This window comes from Herpailurus yagouaroundi, unplaced genomic scaffold (assembly GCF_014898765.1).
Source record: "Herpailurus yagouaroundi ecotype Mexico unplaced genomic scaffold, PumYag 221, whole genome shotgun sequence".
NCBI classification, from domain to species: Eukaryota; Metazoa; Chordata; class Mammalia; order Carnivora; family Felidae; genus Herpailurus; species Herpailurus yagouaroundi.
The window spans coordinates 9,742,799-9,764,419 of NW_024412452.1; the positions used below are offsets into that span (position 1 = coordinate 9,742,799).

Here is a 21,621-nt window from a genome sequence, read left to right on the forward strand (position 1 = left end):
AGCTGTTTGTTCCTCTATTTATTCTTTTTTTTTTTAAATTTTTTTTTCAACATTTATTTATTTTTGGGACAGAGAGAGACACAGCATGAACGGGGGAGGGGCAGAGAGAGAGGGAGACACAGAATAGGAAACAGGCTCCAGGCCCTGAGCCATCAGCCCAGAGCCTGACGCGGGGCTCGAACTCACGGACCGCGAGATCGTGACCTGGCTGAAGTCGGACGCTTAACCGACTGCGCCACCCAAGCGCCCCTATTCTTAAACACCTTTATTGAATACCTCTATATGTCAGGCTCCTTCCTAGCCCATGGGATACCTCAGTGAACCAGACAGGAAAGGCCCATTCACCTGGGGGAACATATAAACATGCAAACACGTAAATCATCTCACACAGTGAAATGATGGCGAAAATGGGATGTAACACACATCAGGTATCAGGTAGGGAAGGCAGCATTCAGTGTGGAGGTCAGAGAAAGTCTTTGCAATGAGATCATGAACTGAGACCTGAAGGATATGAAGGTATGTGAAGACTGGACAAAGGGCTTTCCTGACAGGGCATAGCAGGGGCAAAGCTCTCAGATGAGGATGTGTTCCAGTTCCAGTGTGGCTATACCTGGGGCTGAGGTCATGGACAGGGTCCAGATTATGCAGGGCCTTGAAGGCCCTAACAAGGCATGTAGATTTTACTCTAGGTATGCTGTTGGCCCATGCAAGGTTTTGTTGGTTTGTTGGTTTGTTTAATTTTTAATGTTTATTTATTTTAAGAGAGAGAGAGAGACAGAGCATAAGTGGGGGAGGGTCAGAGAGAGAGGGAGACACAGAATCCGCAGCAGGCTCCAGGCTCTGAGCTGTCAGCGCAGAGCCTGATGCGGGGCTTGAACTCCTGAATCACAAGATCATGACCTGAGCCAGACTCAGCGCTTAACTGACTGAGCCACCCAGGCACCCCTACCCATGCAAGGTTTTTAACCAGGAACAGTACTTGTCTAATGTTTTAAAATAATGACTTCTGTGGACAATAGGCTAGGCAGGGGTTGGGGGTGAGAGAAAGAGTTGGCAAGAGTGGCAGCAGAAGACCACTGGACAGCAAGTTGTTACAGCCTTAGGGGAGTGAACGTGGTGGTGTGGAAGAAAGTGCTGGTGGTGGAGACAGAGTAGGGGCTGGATTTCAAATGACAGTAGTAGATCTGACAGGGCTGGTTGATGGATTGGACATGAGGACTGGACACTGATGGATTTGCCTCACAGCAAAGAGCGTTCCAGGTATGTGGCTAAGCAGCTGAGTGGGGTGGCCATTTACTGAGATGGGGAAGGAGAAGAAAACCACAGAGGTGACCTCCTGGACAAGGCAGGAGATTGCTGTGGGGGAAGGTCGGAGGTGGGATTGTAAAGAGAGCACATCCTTGGCACAAATTGTGCAGGTTGTTTCCTTCACAAGGGTGCCAGGCAGAGGCAGGAGTCCTGGCCTGCTTTGGGGCTACAAACCTTTAGAGGGGACACCTTTATCTAACTTGTTTGCCTGGAGAGGGTCACCTATTTCTAATATGCAGAAAGATGCTCGGGGTACCTGGGTGGCTCAGTCAGTTGGGTGGCTGACTTCGGCTCAGGTCATGATCTCACAGGTCATGAGTTTGAGCCCTGCATCAGGCTCTGTGCTGACAGCTCAGAGCCTGGAGCCTGCTTCAGATTCTGTGTCTCCCTCTCTCTCTGCCCCTCCTCCACTCACATTCTGTCTCTCTCTCTCTCAAAAATAAATAAACATTAAAAAAAAAAAAAGATGCTCAGTGAGCCCATTGGGACTCTGATACCACCTATTGTCCTGTGTTGGCACATGGGATAAAACCTAGTCCTTTGCCCCGTCCATGTTACTAGTTACATGTGGCTATTTAAATGTATAATTTAGTTAATTAAAATGAAATAAACAATTTATTTCCTTGGTTGCTCTAGCCACATTTCAAGATGGCTGCTAAACATGTCCATCATTACAGGAGATACTGTTGAACAGAGCTGGTCTAGGTATTTAAATGTTTAAATTCTGCACCCTCTCCACTGTCTTGTGCTCCCTTCCCCCATGTAATTTTTCTTCATGGTAAGTCTGTTCAAGTTCTGGGGCAGAGGAGGGGGCTTAGATTTCACTTTGGTCATCTCTCCTTCAGCTACAGGCTGAGGGTGCTGTGTTCTTTTTCCACCAAACCCAGCAGTCTCCTCCCCGCAGCCCCTACCCCCAACTCAAGAGAGAGATCCACTGATATTTCAGAGATTGCTAAGAGAGGTACTCATGGAAGAATAAATCCAAGAAGACTTTCTGGAGGAAGCAACTTAAGCTGCAAGTAAAGGGGAGGTGGGAGTGAGAGAAAGGCTGTTTTAAAATATGTGCTGGGCCAAGGAAACAATTAGACTTTCCCACTTAATTCTCAAACAATACTATGAAGGAGATAGAACACTCCCCAGTTTATAGTTTCCAGAGGCTAAGTTCTCACAGCTAGTCAAATTCCCAAGCCAGGATTTGGATTTAGCCCCAGTGGAGATTCTGAAGGGAACAGAGGTGATGAGAAGCAGAGCAGTAAGTCAGGGACAGAAGAGAATGGGAGGGAGGGACAGGAAGATGTCCACGGAGAGCTTAATGTGTGCTGGGCTTCTGCCCATGACTCATCCTCCTTCAGCCCCTTGGGCCTTGACCCAGGTCCGGCTGACATCCAATTCTGGGCTCTTTCCCAGGAGAGTCTGGAGAAAATGCCTGCTTGGGGAGAAAGGGGTGTGTGGGTGGGGAGGGGGAGACAAGAAGCTATCCTTGGGGTGGGGAGATGGGGGCTAAACACAGGGATCTAGAAACAGTGCCAGGATTCCCGAGATGCTCTGCCCAAAGGGAGGAAGCAGGATTTCTAGAGTCCTCTCCTCCCTGGAGCTGTGGGAGAGCGGGTTTGGGGCCAGAGTAGGGGGGGATGATAGCAGGCTCATTCATTTAGGCTGAGCCCAGAAACTTTTCTATGGCCCCAGTTATTCCAATTTACACACTATCTTCCTCCCCCATGCTTTTGGGCAAGGGGTCACCTTGGAGGGCAACCGCAAAGCAGGAGGGGCCTCTGGCCTCCTGCAGCTCTAGCGGCACCAAGGCCAAAAAGCCCTTTCCAATGCGACGTGGGAGCTCTGGGAGGCAGCCTTGCGCACGACTGGGTCTCCTGGCTGCGCAGCTAGAGCCCGGAGCCTAACCCTGCCGGGAGCTGGGAGGGACCGCCTGCGCCCAGGAGCCCCTCCACTGCTCTCGCGGCGGTTGGGAGCTGATGTCACCATCGCCCCAAGCGCCACGGGCGGGAGCGTGCTTGCGAGTCCCCGGAACCAGCGCGTTGCCTGCGTTGGTGCCACAAGCGCAATGGACAGGGCTAGGGAAGGATCCGTGAGTGCTGGGGCCCGGACAAAGAGACTAGCCAGGAGGGGGCTTGAGGACGCCTCTCTGTGCCCTCCCTTCTCTCATCCGTTTGTGGTGTTTGTGACAGAAGCTGGATGCAGAATGGGATGGGGGTTGGCAAGCAAGAAAGCTTAGCAGAGGTGGGACCCTGGTGCAGACAGACATAGAGGGGCTGAGGGGTGGGGGTGGGGCAGGAGCTGTGTAGTCTGGGAGGGCTTCCTGGTGGAGGGGGCATTATGAGCTGGTTGGCCTATTTCTGAAGTGTCAGGAAGAGAAACAATGCTGGGAGAGGGGTCATGAGAGTCAGGCCTAGCTCATTGGTGGCCCAGGAAATAAATAGTGAAGGAAGAATGTTTTCAGGGAGGCTGGACAAGGCTTTCGAAAACAGGAATTTAGGGTGTTCAGGTCTTGGAGATGTGGAGGCTGGAGCCACCGGGGACAGAAGAAAGTGCCCAGTGTGATAATTGGTGTGAGGGAGAAGACAGGTTTTGGGTGATCACATTCACCCCCCTCTTCCAGCCTGGTGTCTCCACTTGGTTTCCTCTTAAACTAATCTTATACTGTAATGGGGTTAGTTTTCTACCTCCTTTCTGAAGGAGGTCACTTCTGGTCACTTCAACCAGAAGCAGACATGGTCTCTGTCCTGTGAGTGTGTTTATACCATGACATGGCACTTATGGTGCAGCCATTAATGTCTGCATCTGTCACCTCCCAGCTGGATTTTAAATGTGGGCCTTGGACAGCACAGGGATGCTCCAGGTTTGTTGGATGAATGCTACTGCTGTCAAAATAGCAGAATTTATTTTTTTCAACGTTTTTTATTTATTTTTGGGACAGAGAGAGACAGAGCATGAACGGGGGAGGGGCAGAGAGAGAGGGAGACACAGAATCTGAAACAGGCTCCAGGCTCCGAGCCATCAGCCCAGAGCCTGACGCGGGGCTCGAACTCACGGACCGCGAGATCGTGACCTGGCTGAAGTCGGACGCTTAACCGACTGCGCCACCCAGGCGCCCCCCAAAATAGCAGAATTTAAAAAAGCATCCTCACCATTCATGTATACTATGTGCTGGGCATTGTGCTAAGTGCTTTACATTCCTGGCTTACTGAATTTTCACAAATCTGGGATGTGGGGACTATTTCCATCCTCATTTTACAGATGGAGAAACCAAGTCTTAGGGAGTCTGAGTAAACTGTCTAGTGTATTTTAAATAAGTTTTTTCTCAGCTTATCAAGACTGGCAGGAATGTCACAGACCCAGGTTTGTCTCATGTCAGACTGGTGCTCTCACCCTCTGCTCTCTGCCAAGACCTCCAAGGCTCTTTCTGAGTGAATGTTCCTGAGAATCCTGGTGCCTCTCTCATTGCCTACCCACCCCCATCCTTATGCACAGCCTGTTTAGCCCCTCACTCCTGACCTCCTGCCTTGCTTGCCTTCCCATCCCCAATCCTTGCCTCTGTCCTTAACCTCCCAAGCTCAGATCTCCTTAGGCAGGTCCCCTAATTTGGAGTGCATACAGGGTTCTGTGCAGCATGGGTGAACTCTATACATGGTATGTTCCTTCTCCACCGATCCCTTGCTAACTAGATGCCCCCCTCCCCCAACTCATCACTAGAGTTTTTGGGGTAATCCAGGATGGTCTTTACCATCTTGTCCATTTTCTTTAGTTGGTGGTTCTCAGCCCTGGCTACACCTCAGAATCACTCGAGGAATTTTCAAAAAAACTCACACACTCCACTCTTAGAGATTCTTGTTCTGCACATCTGAGGCAGAGCATGGTAATGTGTTTTTTGTTTGTTTTTAAATGAGAAGATTAAAAATTTTTAAAAAGGTAACAATTTCCAAAAGTACAGTAGTAAAGAAGGCTGTATATATTTTTAAAGGTAGCATAAATCTGTTTTCCATTCCTGGCACCCAGGCCTACAACCTCATATATATACATATACATAGGTATATATATGTATATACATATACCTATGTATATGTATATATATATATATACATATACATATATATATATAGTACACTAATGGTAGAATTGTGTAATACTGTTTTCTTTTCTCACTTAATATATTTTGAAGATTTTTTTCTTATCTACGCACAAATGTTTACCTCACTCTTTAATGTCTGCAGCCTTTCATATTCCATGATATAGAAATGTTGTGATTTATTTAACCAATGCCTGAGTGAAGGACTTTTAAACTTGGTGCTTTAAAACAATGTTATAATGAGTGGTGTCTGGGTGGCTCAGTCAATTAAGCGCCCAACTTCAGCTCAGGTCATAATCTCATGGTTTGTGAGTTCGAGCCCTGCGTCGGACTCTGAACTGACGGCTCAGAGCCTGGAGTCTGCTTCAGATTCTGTGTCTCCCTTTCTCTCTGCCCCTGCCCTGCTCATGCTCTCTCTCTCTCTCTCTAAATAAAAACATTTAAAATTTTTTTTAAATGTTGCAATGAATATGGCTTTGCCAATAGGTATAATTGTATTTGTAGGATAAACTCCTAGATATTGAATAGCTTGATCAGAGGATACGTGAATTTCTAGTTTTCATAGATTTTTCCAAATTGTGCTCAACAGAGGCTGAAGGAATTTATGCTCCTACCATCAAATGCATGAGTGCATCTGTATTTTTACAAAGCTTTTCTGGTTATTCTTGGGTAGCTGAGGTTGAGTTGCCTAAAACATAAGTTTCTTATCTGTTTCTCCTGGGCCACAGCCCACTTGGGGACTGGAGGGTGCTTCAGCCTGTCCCCAACTGACATTTCCTTCTCATTCTTTCCCCCAACTCTGGCTAGGACACAGAGTTGCAGAGAAAGCTAGACCATGAGATCCGGATGAGGGAAGGGGCCTGCAAGCTGCTGGCGGCCTGCTCCCAGCGAGAGCAAGCTTTGGAGGCCACCAAGAGCCTGTTGGTGTGCAACAGTCGCATCCTCAGCTACATGGGTGAGCTGCAGCGGCGTAAGGAGGCGCAGGTGCTGGGCAAGACAGGCCGGAGGTGAGCAAGGGGGAGGCAAGGCCATATGGGGGGTAGTCGTGTACTGTGTGTATCTACGGAGTGTGGATCACCCTGAAGATGACTTCTCCTTGAAGCCTTGTCAGAGGCCTGGGAGATGCCTTAGTGTTTTATCACTACAGTGTGCTGCCCAAGGTGCACTAAGGAGTAGCTAGGGCTAGACTCAGGAAAGCCAGTGTATCTGGTGAAAGGCTGTCAGTCTGAGGGGTTATAATGTAAAAGGGCTAAATTGCTAAGCCCTGCCTGTGATCCGATGAAGCTGGCTGGCTGGCTGGCTGGCTGGCTTCTGGAAAGATAATTTTCTCAAAGTGGGTTCACCAGATGGCCAATTTACCACAAACTGACAATAGTGTACCTAAGGTTCACCATCACAGGCAGTGCTCGAGAAAGGAAATAATAAAAAAACATTTAAGGGAAAGCCTATCTGCTCCCCTAAATTAGATTGTGTATTCTAAAAGGGGTCGGCTTCTGGATGTGAAACACCAGCTTCATGACATTAGATGTTGCTCATCTGACAAATCCATGGTGAATTGGTTGAGGTGATGCTCTGGTACAACTAAAGTGTTTGGAGAAAATACCTGGCAAATGAGGCCACTTTTGGTAGCCTGGTCATTTGGAAAACTGGCTCTGGCAAAATAAGCCTGTTTGTCCCCACTGCTGAGTAGGGAGAAGGCTCCAGCTGCCCACTGGCAGGGTGCCCATCCCAGCTTGGCCATGAAGGCTGACACAGGAGAGGTTGCCAGGAGCCCTCCACCCGTGAAGCCCCTGGGGGAAGGCAGATAACCAGCTCTGGCTTCCCCATAAAGCTAAAGGGCAAGCAGGCTGGGAGGTGGGGGGCAGTTTCCAATGTGAGCTTGCTATCTTCTGAAAGGCAGCCGTCAACAGGCTCTGCCCTGGCCATAAAACCTAGGCAGTGTGATTTGAAGTACATCCCAAATTGCTGACAGCTAACCACACTGTCATCAGTGCCACATCATTTAGCTTAAGGCCTTACTAAGTTGATAATTAGTGGAGCTATGAATTTGTATGGATAAACTCACTGTCACTTTAGGAGAGACACATGGCTTGGTGAGTCCTGCTGACGGGTGGGGAGGGGAGTAAGGCCAGGTGTCTGGGGCCCTGCAGTGGGGTACTGGGAAGGCCCAGCCTACCTGGAGATGGTAAAGGAGAAATCAAAGCTGAGGGGGAGGGAAGAGAGGTTTATGGCAAATGGAACACAGATATTCTTTACTTGAGTTCTTGATTTTCCAACCCACCCAGTATCCTCCTGTATCAAAGAAGTGATGAAGGAGATGGTAGAGAAGAACAGCCTCCCCCATTCTTAAAAAGAAAGTCTGCAAACTCCTCCAAGTTGGGTTTAATGGAGAAGAACTCTTGAAAAGGAGTCTCTGCGGGCACCTGTTCCCTCAAGCCCCACTCATCCCTGGCAGGGCTCTGGGGAGGTGGTCAGAGAGGATGCTTGGAGGGGGAGGAGCCTGGAGCTTATACTGCATGTGAGCTGATACTCCTCCAGTGTCCCCAAGCCCAGTGACTCCCTGGGTTCAACTGACAGCTCTTACAGTCCCTCAGTCCTGCTAGGTCAGGCTGGTGGGGGACCTGGGGTTGGGCCCTGGGCTGGAGGCAACAAAGAACCCTTGGGAACCAGAACCGGGGGGTGGGGGGTGGGCATAGTGTCTAGAGGCAGGTGGCGATGTTGTGATTTGCCCACAGGCCTTCTGACAGCGGGCCGCCTGCTGAGCGCTCCCCCTGCCGTGGCCGGGTCTGCATCTCTGGTAAGAAGCACAACTCCCCTAGTCACTGGCACTCTTTGCCCAACCACAAGATCTCCTGCCCTGTCTCAACATCTCTTCCTGCCCCTCTGCCCCTCAGACCTCCGGATTCCACTCATGTGGAAGGACACAGAATATTTCAAGAACAAAGGTGGTGAGTTGCACACATGCTGGGACAAATGGAGGGAGTGACCTGAGGTTGGGTGTTCTTGTGGGCACATCTTTACCAGTTTTGGCCTCTGTCCCCAGACCTGCACCGCTGGGCTGTGTTCCTGCTGCTGCAGCTAGGGGAACACATTCAGGACACAGAGATGATCCTGGTGGACAGGACCCTCACAGACATCTCCTTTCAGAGCAACGTGCTCTTGTGAGCACCTGGTCCCTGTGACGTCCTCCTTTCTCCACTCTGCTCCAATCCCTGGATGCCATAGCTGCAGGGGGAGAGGAGAGGGAGGAAGGGAGATGGGCCTCACCTGGGGAGTTGTCCTGTACTTGCACCACATCTGTCCTTCACCCCTGCCCGCCCCCTCATGCCTCCCTGGACTTCCCCAGGAGCATCCTCCTCTCTTCCTCCCATACTCCTATAGCACCGAGGCAGGGCCAGACTTTGAACTGCGACTGGAGCTGTATGGGGCCTGCGTGGAAGAGGAGGGGGCCCTGGCTGGAGCCCCCAAGAGGCTTGCCACCAAACTCAGCAGCTCCCTAGGCCGCTCCTCAGGGAGGCGTGTCCGGGCATCGCTGGAGAGTGCTGGGGGTTCGGGGAGCAGTCCCATTTTGCTTCCGACCCCAGCTGTGGGGTAAGGCTCTACATTCCTCCACTGCCCTCAGTTGCCTCTGTCCTGGCTACGGGTGACCTCAGAGCTGTGTTGAGCATGCAGAAACTATTTTGTGCTGCTGCCACAGCATGTAGACCTACATGAAGTAGCAGCGGCCACACAGCTGGGAGGCACTCTGGCCTACACCCCGGAGCAGGCCCATGTCAACTGAGAAGACCAGTAAGAATGCAGGGAGAGCTAAGCTCTGGGGTCTTCAAGTTTTTGCAGCAGCAAATGCATCTTATATGGATAGAACAGAGTGCTCTGGTTGGAGCAAAGTAGCCTGGGTCCTGAGGGGTTGCCTGCTGATGCCTAGAGGCACCCAACAGAAACACGGGGCCTCTGAGAAGCAGTTTGAAAGCTCTAGGGCAGTGAACAGAATGCTAACTTTGGAGACACACATGAGTTCAAATTCCAACTCCACCACCTACCAGCTATAAATTTGGGGCAAATTTCTTAACTTCTCTAAGCCCCAAGCTGTCTCATCTATTAACAGAACAATGCCACCAACCTTCCAAGGCTGTTGTGGGAATACAGTGGAATAACATAATTAAACCACAGGACCCAGCACTCAGCAGGAGCTCAGTAAATGTTCTAAGCCCCGTGGAGGAGGCAAGCTAGTTTTCTGTGGGGCCGCCTGAACGATGGGGCAGATCTGCTTAGCTCTCAGATCTCCTGCTATTTAATACACCGATCATGGGGCTGAAGCCCACTTCTCTGTCTGTCCTGCAGGGGTCCTCGTTACCACCTCCTGGCTCACACCACGCTCACCCTGGCAGCAGTGCAAGATGGGTTCCGCACACACGACCTCACCCTCACCAGCCATGGTGAGTATGTGCTGTGGGGTGGGGGGGATGCTGGACAGTGAGAAGAGGGGCTGTTGAATGGTCCATTTTCATTCCCTATCCTTACCCTGCACTTCCTGTCCCCCAGAGGAGAACCCCGCCTGGCTTCCCCTTTATGGTAGCGTGTGTTGCCGCCTGGTGGCTCAACCTCTTTGCATGACTCAGCCTACCGCAAGTGGTACCCTCAGGGTGCAGGTGAGGAGGGGGCCCTGACGTATAGAAGGGAACCTGGAGAAGGAAAGCTGGATCACCTAGGCACCGAAGGACCACTGAAAAATCAAGATCTGGGTAGAGGAAGGAGGGTTAGGGCAAGAAGAGAGTTGGATCAGACAAGAGCATGGGCAGAGAGGAGCAGATTCTCACTGGGGGAAAGGGAAGAAGGGTGTTGGCGGTGTGATTCCCCCAGGTAACCTGAGTCATTTACGCAGCAAGCTGGGGAGCTGCAGGACTGGGCACGAGTGCATGGAGTCCTGAAAGGCACAAACCTCTTCTGTTACCGGCAACCTGAAGACGCAGACACTGGGGAAGAACCCTTGTTTACTATTGCCATCAACAAGGTGATGGGTCCCTTGGTGAAGCTACCAGGTGCCAGGGCCCAGGAGTGTCTCCTTCAGGTCCCAGGAGGGTGGGTGCAGAGAGATGGAAATTCACCTGTTACTCCTAACAGCACCATACCTAGCTTCAGGGCCAGGAATGTTCTCCCTCACCAGCATCACTGGAAAACTCTTCTACTCACCAGCTTCAGCCCCTGCCTAGTCTCAGAGGGTCCCATGGCCAGTTTAGGATTTTCATCCTCTTTCTGCCTTTTCCCTCAGATTCCAGTCTGCCCCTACTTCACCCTTTCCTGGATTTCTCTCCCAAACCCAAGTCCAATGACTTCTCTTGGTTTCCGAGCCCTTTTGTTGGCTTTCCTGCCAACTTTTATGAAAGTACTGAGGGACATTAGGCCTCAGCATTCCTGCGTGCCTCTGTGCCTTCCTTGCCTCACTCAATCCCTCCTTCCCTGTCTCCATCTGCTCCATGTTCCTGACTGAGGACGATCTGTCTCATCTCCAGTCCTTTCCTGCCATTCCCTCCTGCTCTGCTCAATAGGAGGCAAATTAGAGGGCTTGAGGAGAGACCCAACAAGCTCCTCCTTCTAAGTCAGGGATGACCAAACCTGCCTGATGTCACTGCTGACTTCTGTGACCAACGTGAAGGTGGCAGCAGACCCCTTCCTTCTCCTGCAGGAGACTCGAGTCCGGGCAGGGGAGCTGGACCACGCTGCGGGCCAGCCCTTCACCCTGAGCATCAGTAACCGGTATGGGGAGGACGAGGTGACACACACCCTTCAGACAGAGAGTCGAGGAGCCCTGCACAGCTGGATGGAGGCACTGTGGCAGCTTTTCTTTGACATGAGTAAGAGGAGGAGGCTGGTTTGAACCTTGGGAGGGATTAAGGTTTGATGTTTTTACCCAAGGCCTCTATATCCAAAAAGTGTGGAAGGGAACGTGGCAGGGGAGAGGAAGGCCTGGCCCTCTCAGTCTTCCTCCTCCCACCCCAGTCACTGCCCTCCTTCCAGGCCAATGGAAGCAGTGCTGTGATGAAATCATGAAAATTGAAACCCCTGCTCCCCGGAAACCACCCCAAGTACTGGCCAAGCAGGGGTCCTTGTACCATGAGATGGGTGAGTGAAAGTGCACTCAGGGAACCTGATGGGAAGTGGGGTTGGGGGCTTCAAGGGAGCCTAGATAATGGCAACAGAGAGAAAGCACTAGACTGAGGCAGAGCTCTGGGGACCCAAGGCCCACTCGGTCTTCTTGTATTTGTTTCTCTTCTCCAGCTCTTCTTAGAGCCACCTCCACCAAAGTTCCAAACAAACCCCCAAAAAGCCAGATTCATTTCATGGACTTCTGTCCTAATTTCTTCTTCTCTGTTTCCCTTTCTGCATGTGGATTCCTGTCTCCTCCTCTGACCCTCCACTTGCCTGGCACTGCTTTCATTTTCCTCCTCTTTTTCACCCACTTCTGCCCACCCCCTCATCTCCATCCCCCCTGCTCCCCATATCCCATAGTTGTATCAGAGCCAGTGGCTCCAGGGGGCCCAGGTGAGGGGCTTCTCCTGCAGGATAACACAGTCTCGGCTGAGATCCGGGCTTTGCTTTCCTCCTATTACAGTGACAGGTGATGGTCAGGGCTGGGTAGGCCTGGGGCCTGAGCTCTGACTAGCCCCCTCCCCTCAACCCCTTCCTGGTGCCACAGCTATTGAGCCGCTGGATGACATCGCAGCGGTGACAGACATCCTGGCCCAGCGGGAGGGCACAAGGCTGGAGACACCCCCACCCTGGCTAGCAATGTTTACAGAACAGCCTGCCCTGCCTACCCCCTGCTCACCTGCCTCAGTGGCCCCAGCCCCAGCTCGGACCCACCCCATGCCCTGGGGGCGACCCCGAACATTCTCCCTGGATGCTGTCCCCCCAGACCACTCCCCTGGGGCTTCCCGCTCGGTCGCCCCTCTCCCCCAGCAGCCATCCCCACGGTCCAGAGGCCTCTTCAGCAAAGGCCCGTCCCGCACTTGGCTCCAGTCACCAGTGTGAGAGAGAAAGGTGCTGGCAACAGGATCTGGCCAGAGGAAGAGAAGACCCATGTGCAGTCAGGCTCTGGATGCGGCGCTGTCAGTAGAAGGTTGGCCAGCTTGGCCACACCTTCCTCTGCTGGACTTGGGGTAGGCTGGGGAGGAGGAGCGGAAGCCCCTCTTAAGCTGTGGTTGCCAAGGTGTTGAGGGGCTCGTTCCTGGGACTGGCTGGTACCCCCGAAACCCTTCCTGGGAGAAAACTGGAACCAACCCTGCCCTACCTCCCTGCACTAACCAGCTTTGAGGATGGCACTGAAGAGCCTTGGGAGGGAGTGCACCTCCCTTGTGACTCTCACATCAACCATTAAAGTTATTTAACGGCAGCCTTCCCCTGGTTCTTGAGGACAGGTTGCCTTGCTGCTTGGTCTGGACCTGCCCCGTCCCCTCATCCCTGGAGCTTAGTTGACCAGGAGTTGTGAAGTATAACTGTGATACTGAGTAATCAGACAAGGGCTGGGAGGAGGGGTACTTTATAAACACCACAGGGAGAAAGGAGGACTGCTCTTCTCTCACACGCTGCTGAATCTCAGGATCTCAGCGAGGTCATAGCCAGTCACAGCAAAGGAGCTCCCCGAGGGGTCACAGAATCGGGCACCACACACCTGGGTGTCAGGCACACACTCACCATGACAGTGTTCCACCTGGGGGAGAAGAGGGCTGCTCAGGGCCTGCTGCCTCAGGCTTGGGCCCCCCTCTCCACTCCTGCCACCACACACACCTCAGTGTAGCCACTCTCTGGGCTCCTGCTCAGTTTCCAGATGTGTACAAAGGTGTCTTCGGCTGCAGAGAGAAGCTATAGAAAAGGTGGTGGGCTGAGTGGGCATTGGTACATGCCGACAGGGGACCAGGATAGGCTGGGGTGCCTGGTCCAGATACCCAGGGAGAGGGCTACACTGAGCAGCAGACAAGTCTGTGGACTTTCTCTCAACATCCCCAGCACCAGGAACAGGGTATGGAGGGATGAAGAAGGAGACTGACCTTGCCCGCCTCGGAAGCCAGGTCCAGGGCGCAGATGGCCCGGGCATGGGCGCTGATCTGGACATGCAGAGTTCCTGTGCCGGCCTCATACAGACGCACCTGCCCATCCCCGTAGCCTGCTGCTACTGTCCCATGCCACAGCTGCACGGAAGGGCATGGGACCCTGCAAGGGTGATAACCCACTTTAATTTCCTTGGACCCCTCAGGAAGGCATCAGTCTCCTTCCACCTCACCTACCCAAATCCTGGAATTCGGGTCAATAATTTGAATTCGGGCCCTGACCGCCAGACACACAGCAAGCCTGAGTCATCTGCCGTCACCATGTCAGCCACACAGTCCTAAGGAGAAAAGCAGGATCAGTCCTTCCCTTTCCCCCTGCTGGGTCCTGTATACAGAGCAGGAGGGGAGGGGACACAGCATTCGCATCTTTGTCTCTCTAGGGAAAGGGCAAGACATGCAGCTCTCCTGGGCTGAATGGAGGGTTCCCCCAGGATGCATAAAAAGCTTTCTTTGCTTTCCTTAGAGCCTCACTCCCCCTGACCCCCGACAAACCATGTGTTAGGAGAGGGATATAACAGTCTTCCCTGGAAGGATAGTAAAACTGAGCCCATAGTGTTACAACCTTCTGGAGGTCCTGCAGGGAGCCAGTCACAGTCATAACTAGAGTCCAAACCTCTTGAGAACCCCCAACTCCAGGCAGCCAACATAGCCCATGGGCCCAGCTGTGGGTCAGGTGCGGTGGAGCATATGAATTAGAAGATACATCCCCTGCTCTCAAGAGGTTTGCAATCCAATTAGGGAGACAAGAGTTGTCTTTGAGAGTAGTACCGATTCAGGGTTCTGCCAAGGGAGATCAGTGAGAACGGAAATAGGGGGATGGCTTCCCAGAGAGAGTGGCACTGGGGGTGGGTCTGAATAGGTAGGACTTGCCCAAGTCCAGAAAAGGAAGCTGCATGTGTCAGACTTGGAAAGCATCTTAGAAAACATCTGTCCCAACTCCTCAATCCACACTAGTATTGAAAAGTGTTCATGAACTACTAAATGCCACGTAAATGGAAAGTCAGGCTTCATCACTGGACTTAAGGTTGCTGAAGCCTAGGAAAGTGCAGCAATTTGCCCAAAGCCATCCAGCTGCTTAGTGACAGAGTCAAGACTTAAACCCGGGTGTCCTGCCTCCCAAAATGGGAAGGCTCCCAGGCTCCTTGGAATTGGTAGGGGGAATCCACTCACCTGTCCCTGGGCAGGTTCGGTGGCAATGTCTGTGACTGGTGTCTGGTGTCCAGCCAGCTCTTCACTCACTACAATGTTAGGACCCTTGGCTGGGATGTCAAACACCAGTATCCGGCCCGACCATGTTCCTGCAGAACCAGTGCCCCACTGATGGCTTCCTGATCCTCCCCAGTGTCCAACCACCACACGTAGCACTCCCGCCATCCCATAAACCTTCATAACAACCCCCCGACACGGGGCCCCAACAGCTCTGCTCCTCCAGTGACCACCATTATTCTATCCTACCCTGCCCCTCTGAAGCCCTCCATGCTTTTCTGGAGTCTCTAAGGGCTTCCTTCGATCCCATCCTTCCCTCTAACCCTCAAAAATTCCCTCAAACCTTCAGCATCTTTCTGGCCAAAGCCCACACCCCTATACTCCAGCACCCCCCAATTCCCTGCCTTTGGCTCCCTCACCCACACAGATGAAGTGGCCACTGGCAGCAATCCCTCGGGCAAACACAGCCTGTACTGAGTATGAAAGGGGAAAACAATTAGAAATAGCACCTCCAGCCCCACCCAACACTCCCTACCCTGATGGCACTCAAGTCCTGCAGGTACCTGGAGATGCATCTCCAGAGTCCAGTGCGTGCCAATAGACCATGACAGAGCCATCTGACTCGTACATCTGCAAGACAAGAAGCAAGGATGGGGGCACAATCCAGCTGACCTTTGCTGAGCTGTGTACTTCACATATTCATGTCAGGCCTTAGCCCATTTAATCCTCAAAACAACTCTGGAAGGCAGGCAGTTTTTATTCCCATCTTACAGAGGAGGACACTGAGGCTCTGATAAGTTAACTAAATTGTCGAAGGTCATACAGCTAGTAAAGGGGAAGGTATTGGAGATGGCACTTGGGAACTGGAAAAGATGGGAGAAAGGAAGATGAGAACCGAGGAAGAATGAGCTAAACATGTGAAAGGTTTGTAAGCATTTAGAGACAAGTAGGGAAGGGTCTAGGGGCTTTGGGGAGGAGTTGAGAAAACTCTACTGGGGGAGGGTAGGAAGCGCCTCTTCTTACCTGTATTCCTCGATGTGAGGTGAGTACCAGTAACACTCGGAAGGGGAGGACACACCAATGGACCTAGAGGGAAGTGGCCCAGTCGGAAGAAGTGGTCAGAGCAGAGGACAGGAGGACTCAGAAGAGCGTTAAATCAGAGGGTTAGGGAAGGCCTATTCCTTGAGGTTTGGAGAGGAAGAACAGAGCTTAGGACCGGGTTCAGCAACACCACTCACCTGGGTGATAAGCGGAGGGCTCACTCCGGCTCCCTCCTTAGCGTGGAGCTGGCGCTGGGCCAAGGGCACACCTTCAGGGGCAGCGCTGACAAGCTGGGCGCTGGGTCCATGGACTACCCCAAAATGTGTGAGGTTGCGGGAGGGCAACTGCAGCACACTGAGGTTGTTGCACAGTGCAGCGGCCGAACCTCTAAGGGGAATGGAGCGCTCCCGGCGGAACATCCTAGTGAAGAGAGGCTCGAATCACAGGCGCGCTGCGAACAGTAGACAGCGGTGATTACAGCGGGAGGAATGGGGGGTGCTGTCATGAGGCACTAAAGACCACTGGGAGTGGGTAAGGATGTGATGGGGAACCCGAGGATGGCGATAGGAGAGTCCGGAGCGGGGAGGTCTTGGGGAGCGGGAAAAGGGAACCCTAGGGCTGAGTCATGGGGCGATGGGGAAATCCCAGAGGAGGAATGGTGATGGCACAGGACCCGATGGCCCCAAGCGCCCGAGCGAAGGCGGGGTGAGGCAGGGTAGCCACCGCACCCCTCTTCCTTCAGCTGGCACCCTGAAGCTCCCGGCGAGGGTCAGAGTTCACACCCGCAGGTCGGCTTGCCTGACTGCGGAATCTTGAGGTCCCTGCGAATCCACCGCCACCATAGAGACGACGCACGTACGCACGGCCAATAGGCGGGGCCGAGCAACCCAAACGTACAGAGCGCGGCGCGGTTGCCAGGGCAACTGTGGGCGGGGCGAGTCGGCCTGCGAGGGGTGAGCCTCTCGGTGCTAGGCGCCGTTGCTAGGGCGACGGTTAGGCAGGAGCGGCGGCAGCAAGGCTGGGAAGCTGCTTGAAACCTCGGGGTTGGAGCGACCGCTGCGGCGATGGCTCACGAAGGCTCGGTGAGCTTCAGCTCGGCTGGGGGTGCGTTGGAGCACCGGAATCGGCCTTTAAGGTCGGTGGCGGGAACCATGCATCGGGTAGGCTCCGCGCTAGTCGGCGCCGGCCCACCATGGGAGCGTTGGTGGTGACCAAGGAAGCCACGTCGGTCTCGGGCAGAAAATCTACATCTCCACCACGCACGCTAACACGCTCAGCCACAGTCGGAACCTGAAGGAAAAAGTCAAATGGGTGGTGCAGAACCCAAGAACAGGGCTTTTTGGAAGCAGCTAATGCATGTAATAAGTCTCTTATACTGAGGTACCCATTCAAATGGATAAACCAGAATTGGTCAGGCATTGGGGAGAGGTGTTGCTAAATAAACTCCCTTTCAAGGATTTTTAAGAGAAAGAAATGGATTAAACAACTCTGAGGCTGCACTTAAAAGTCAAATTGTTTATGGGGCGCCTGGGTGGCTCAGTCAGTTGAGCGCCCGGCTTTGGCTCAGGTCATGATCTCAGGGTTTGTGAGTTTGAGCCCCGCGTCGGGCTCTGTGTTGACAGCTCAGAGCCTGGAGCGTGTTTCAGATTGTGTCTCCCTCTCTCTCTCTGCTCCTCCCCCGCTCGTGCTCTGTCTGTCTCTCTCTCTCAAAAATAAATAAAACATTAAAAAAAATTTTTTTTAAGTCAAATTGTTTAAAAGCCAAGGAAACTTTAAATAAAACAGATTTGAGGAGGTTTTGTGCTATAATATTTCTAGCCCCTCTGGTCAGGCCATGTCTAGGCACGGTCGCTATCACCGGTGCCACCCATGAAACACTGGGAGGGTAAATACAAGAAACAGACTCTCCTCTCCGGACCCTGCGTGCCCTGCTCTGGCCAAGCCTGGTCTGGGCTGTGGGTTATTCCCTGGGTTTGCCACCAGGGCTGTTTTCACCAGCAGAAAAGGGAAATGACACTTAAGAGATTTTGAGGTTCAGTGTAAGGTTTAGGAAACACCAGATTTGGGGGAGAATGAATTTGGGAGGACATCTGGTATGAAGCAATAAGGTTGGGGTGAGGAGGCAAAGATTTGGGAAGATTACATTTAGAGGTACATTTTGGAAAGAACCAGGTTCAGAGAGACTTGAAGGAAAGTGAGGAGGTTCCCAAGAATCTGCTCATAAATTTCTTATGTCCCTAAAATGAATTTATGGAACCAATCTTTTTCTTTTTACATGGCATTTTCTTGATTATAAAAGGATAAAGCCTCATTATAGTACAGAGAACTTATAAAATAGAGAAGAGCACAAGAAATAAACATATCCACTGTTACAGTTTTGGTGTTTTCCTTTTCTTTCACACATAATGGTTTATACAACTGAGATGATATTGATATGTCATTTTATACCCTGTTTCTATCATGTATCATTACATCATAAGTATTTTCATGTGCCATTGTAAATTCTTCCTAAAGATTATCTTTAATCATTGCATAATATTCCATAATATAGAGGGCACACAATTAACCATATATTCTGTTACACATATGTTTTAAATATGTTTAAATGTTTTAAATATTATGCTATTGTAAATGACAGCTCAGAGAGTATTGAAGGATATATTGTGATTTTCACTTCGGAATATGCCTTAAAGGAAGGAAGGTTGGACACCTTTTCAAATGTTTGTTAGTCATTTGCAGTTCCACTTTTGTGAAATGTTATGTCCTTTGCTTATCCTTGGGGTCTTAGGCTTTTTATTATTTTTATATGAGTTTTTAGTATACTTGGTAATATTTATCCTTTCTTATATTTATTGCAATTTTTTGAAAGCAGGATAAAGTCAGGTTCTAGGGGCAGACAGACCTGCATATGAATTATGACTCCACTACTTTCTTGCTGTGTAATCTGGGCAAGTTCTGCAAAATGAGGATAAAAGTAGCATGTAGTCTAAAAATGTAAGACTTGAGTCGATTGTATGTAAATGAAACATTTAAGTGCCAGTAAATGGTAACTACTGTCGGCTTGTACTTAGGAGTGTTTTTAAAATATGTACAGGAAAAAATTTGCATATATATATATATATATATATACATACATATATATAGCTATTTCTTTATTATTTCTTACATAGCTTTTATGCTTCGGTAGGTCTTTCTCGCCCGGAAATTGTATGACAATTTAACCTATTTTTTCCTACATTTAATTTTTTGCTTATATTTTTATTTTATTTGCATGTGTGTATCCTTTAATTCATCTGGAGTTTATTTAGATGTATATTGTGAAATGAGGATCTAAGTTGATTTAGGGGAGGGAGGAGGCTCTAAAGAGCACTAACCATTTATTGACTCGTTAAGTTCTTTGAACTCTCAAGGACTTTGAACCTTTTGAACTAGTGCCAATAGCAGGGACTGTGGCCTTAGAGCTATACATAGTTTGGGTATACTCTGTAATGTCAAGCAAGTGATGGTTAATTTGTGTTGTTTCAGTTTCTTTGTAAAATGGATTTAGTGAGCTGTTAAGAAAATTAAATTAGCTAGGTCGAACATCTAAAAATGCATCTGACACATCGTAGGCTCTTAGTGGACTGCCTGTTCCTCTCAAAAGGCTTTTCCTTCCTACTGGACAACTTGAGAAAGCTTCTTCCTAGCCTATAGCTGCGTCCCCATTCCACTTTTCCAGGTTTCCTGCCCTGATTGCCCCGTTCTTTCCTCACAGAGGCAGATCCGGGACCGCGGGGTGACCCGATCCAAGGCGGAAAAGGCGCGACCGCCTACGGTTCAGGTACCACAGGTGGACATCGTGCCTGGGCGGCTCACGGAAGCGGAATGGATGGCGTTCACGGCCCTCGAGGAGGGAGAGGATGTTGTGGGGGACATCTTGGCTGATCTGATGACGCGAGTAATGGACTCTGCCTTCAAAGTCTACCTGACCCAGCAGGTGGGTCTGGATGGGGGTTTCCAGACCATCTCCACCCCGCCCCCCCAAACTGGGCTAAGACCCTCTCTCGCCTCCGTAGTGCATTCCATTCACCATCAGTCAGGCCCGGGAGGCGATGTTGCAGATCACCGAGTGGCGCTTCCTGGCCAGGGACGAGGGAGAATCTGCAGTGGCCGAGGACCCCACGTGGGGCGAGGACGAGGAACCTTTGGCATGCACGACGGATGCCTGGGCTCAGGGATCAGTGCCCGTGCTGCAAGCGCCCGCCTCTGTGGGGCTGGAGGAGATCTTCCAAGGCGAAGTAAGCACAGCCCCCAGCTCCCTCCGCCCCTCATCCCCCTACTCTGTGCCTCGCCGCCGCCGCTGCGTCTTCCTTCTCCTCACGGCCTCTCTGGATTCCTCCACCCTTAGTTCCTCTCTCCCCTTTCCAATGTGTCACTATCCACCCTCCACCCCTAACCTCGGTGTATATCCCTAGGACCGAGGGAGCGTGGACCAGATCTCTTTAGGAAGATCGTGGACGGCGAGAGGCTCTCAGGAGCAGATGGAATCTTGGGAGCCTTCTCCAGAGCTGCGAGTCACTCCGGGCCCCCCACCTACCCCAGAGCTGTTTCAGGAGACAGGGAACGAGGGCCTTTTAGAGGAACTGGACGTCCAGGCCGGAGACCATCAGTCTTCGGCTGGATCCTTGAACTCGAGCAGCCAGCTGTCGGTGGAGATGGCTCTCGACGGCAGTCCCCCACCTTTTCCGGATTTGTCCCAGGTAGCCAGCACCCAGGCATCAGCCCAGAGGGTACCGCCCCGCAGCTCCCAGTTCTCGCTGGAGGACCTCTATCATTGCACCGCCCAGCCGCACGCGGCTGGGGACTGGCTGAAGCTCAAGAAGGAGAAAGTGCCCCGCATGGACGGCCCCTCCTCCTCATTCGAGCCACAGGAGCCTAGGTGCGCGGACGCGCTGCGGGGCGCGCGTCACTACAGGGTGGGACGCATGGCCCGGGCGCGCCTGGACCCCGCGCGGCTGCCGCGCCACTGGGTGCGCCCGCTGGCTGAGGTTCTGGTTCCAGACTTCGAGGCGCGCCCGCTGGAAGCCTACCGCGGGAGCAAGAGGGGCGGGAAGACGGAGGCTGGGGCCAGACCCCTAGCACCGGGCCCCAGTGTCCGTGTCTCCCCAACAGTTTTCTTTTCTCTCTCGCCTAGTGCTCCTTTCCGTGTCTTGGGCCCGGGCCCTGCTCTCCAATCCCCCTCTTTGAGCTTAGGCCCACCACCACTAGGCTTTGGGTCAAAGTTGGCCTTTCCCAGCCCTGGGCTTCGCTTTCTTGCCACCCGCCCAACCCTCCAGGATCTGGCCCGGAGCCCCAGCCCTAAACAGTGGCCAGGTGCCAAGTGGCCCAGTGGCTGGGAGGGGGCGGCTGAGTTGCTGGGCGAGATGTGGGTAGGCCGCTGCCACGTACCTCTGCATGGCCTTCATCCCAGGGACCTGGAGGGTCAGGATCCACACAGGTGGACTCAGGCATCCCGAGTTCTCGAGGCCACGTCCCAGGTGATGTGGAAGCCCATGTTGCTGCCTGAGGCAGTGAAGCTGGCTCCTGGTGTGAGCTTGTGGAACCCAACCACCCAGGTGCTGCTCAGATCTGCAGTACCCCAGCAGGCAGACACAGAAGGCAGCATCTCTCTTCCCATCCAGCAGCACCCCATCCAGACTGGTGCCCCAAAGCCTCAGGTGACCATGAGACAGCTAACGAAGAACTCAACACCCAAAGTGTGGCCACTCCTCTCCAAGGACCTGACCCATTCTGGGTCCTGAAGCTCAGCCAGTACTTTCCTTCTTTCTACTTGCCAGAATAAACACCTCAGTTGCTTTAAGAGTTGGCCTGATGTCTGTCAGTTTCTTCCAAGGGTGCTTA

The 21,621-nt window shown here is 52.0% G+C and overlaps 3 protein-coding genes across 17 annotated transcripts in view; 2 read left to right on the forward strand and 1 right to left on the reverse strand.

The window, feature by feature from the left end:
• The window catches only part of RTKN (rhotekin), a 16,572-nt gene extending 3,793 nt beyond the window's left edge, over window positions 1-12,779 (forward strand). For 5 of the 10 annotated variants that reach the window (XM_040458465.1, XM_040458471.1, XM_040458469.1 and 2 more), the window contains 11 exons: window positions 6,197-6,396; window positions 8,125-8,186; window positions 8,284-8,337; window positions 8,433-8,550; window positions 8,771-8,980; window positions 9,731-9,825; window positions 9,932-10,038; window positions 10,272-10,400; window positions 11,073-11,241; window positions 11,405-11,509; window positions 12,084-12,527. In XM_040458465.1, coding sequence (XP_040314399.1) covers window positions 6,197-6,396; window positions 8,125-8,186; window positions 8,284-8,337; window positions 8,433-8,550; window positions 8,771-8,980; window positions 9,731-9,825; window positions 9,932-10,038; window positions 10,272-10,400; window positions 11,073-11,241; window positions 11,405-11,509; window positions 12,084-12,418 — 1,584 coding nt within the window. In that variant the 3' untranslated portion in view covers window positions 12,419-12,527. The other 5 variants (XM_040458468.1, XM_040458467.1, XM_040458463.1 and 2 more) reach the window with 5 other exon arrangements.
• Window positions 12,780-12,910: 131 nt separating this feature from the next.
• WDR54 (WD repeat domain 54) lies at window positions 12,911-16,704 on the reverse strand. 6 transcript variants are annotated; one of them, XM_040458484.1, is made up of 10 exons: window positions 16,639-16,704; window positions 15,939-16,161; window positions 15,724-15,786; window positions 15,264-15,330; window positions 15,120-15,173; window positions 14,665-14,792; window positions 13,672-13,772; window positions 13,435-13,597; window positions 13,175-13,249; window positions 12,911-13,097 (listed from the first exon to the last, which is right to left on the reverse strand). In XM_040458484.1, the coding sequence occupies exons 2-10, from the start codon at window positions 16,158-16,160 to the stop codon at window positions 12,966-12,968; spliced, it is 1,005 nt and encodes a 334-aa protein (XP_040314418.1). In that variant the 5' UTR covers window position 16,161; window positions 16,639-16,704; the 3' UTR covers window positions 12,911-12,965. The 6 variants fall into 6 exon arrangements, with proteins under 6 accessions (XP_040314418.1, XP_040314412.1, XP_040314417.1 ...); XM_040458478.1 differs by having other exon boundaries at window positions 16,540-16,700; XM_040458483.1 differs by having other exon boundaries at window positions 16,524-16,700.
• A 6-nt stretch (window positions 16,705-16,710) lies between these two features.
• Window positions 16,711-21,580, forward strand: CUNH2orf81 (chromosome unknown C2orf81 homolog). The gene is made up of 4 exons (XM_040458472.1): window positions 16,711-16,823; window positions 19,496-19,717; window positions 19,797-20,018; window positions 20,196-21,580. The coding sequence occupies exons 1-4, from the start codon at window positions 16,806-16,808 to the stop codon at window positions 21,519-21,521; spliced, it is 1,788 nt and encodes a 595-aa protein (XP_040314406.1). The 5' UTR covers window positions 16,711-16,805; the 3' UTR covers window positions 21,522-21,580.
• Window positions 21,581-21,621: the final 41 nt, after the last annotated feature.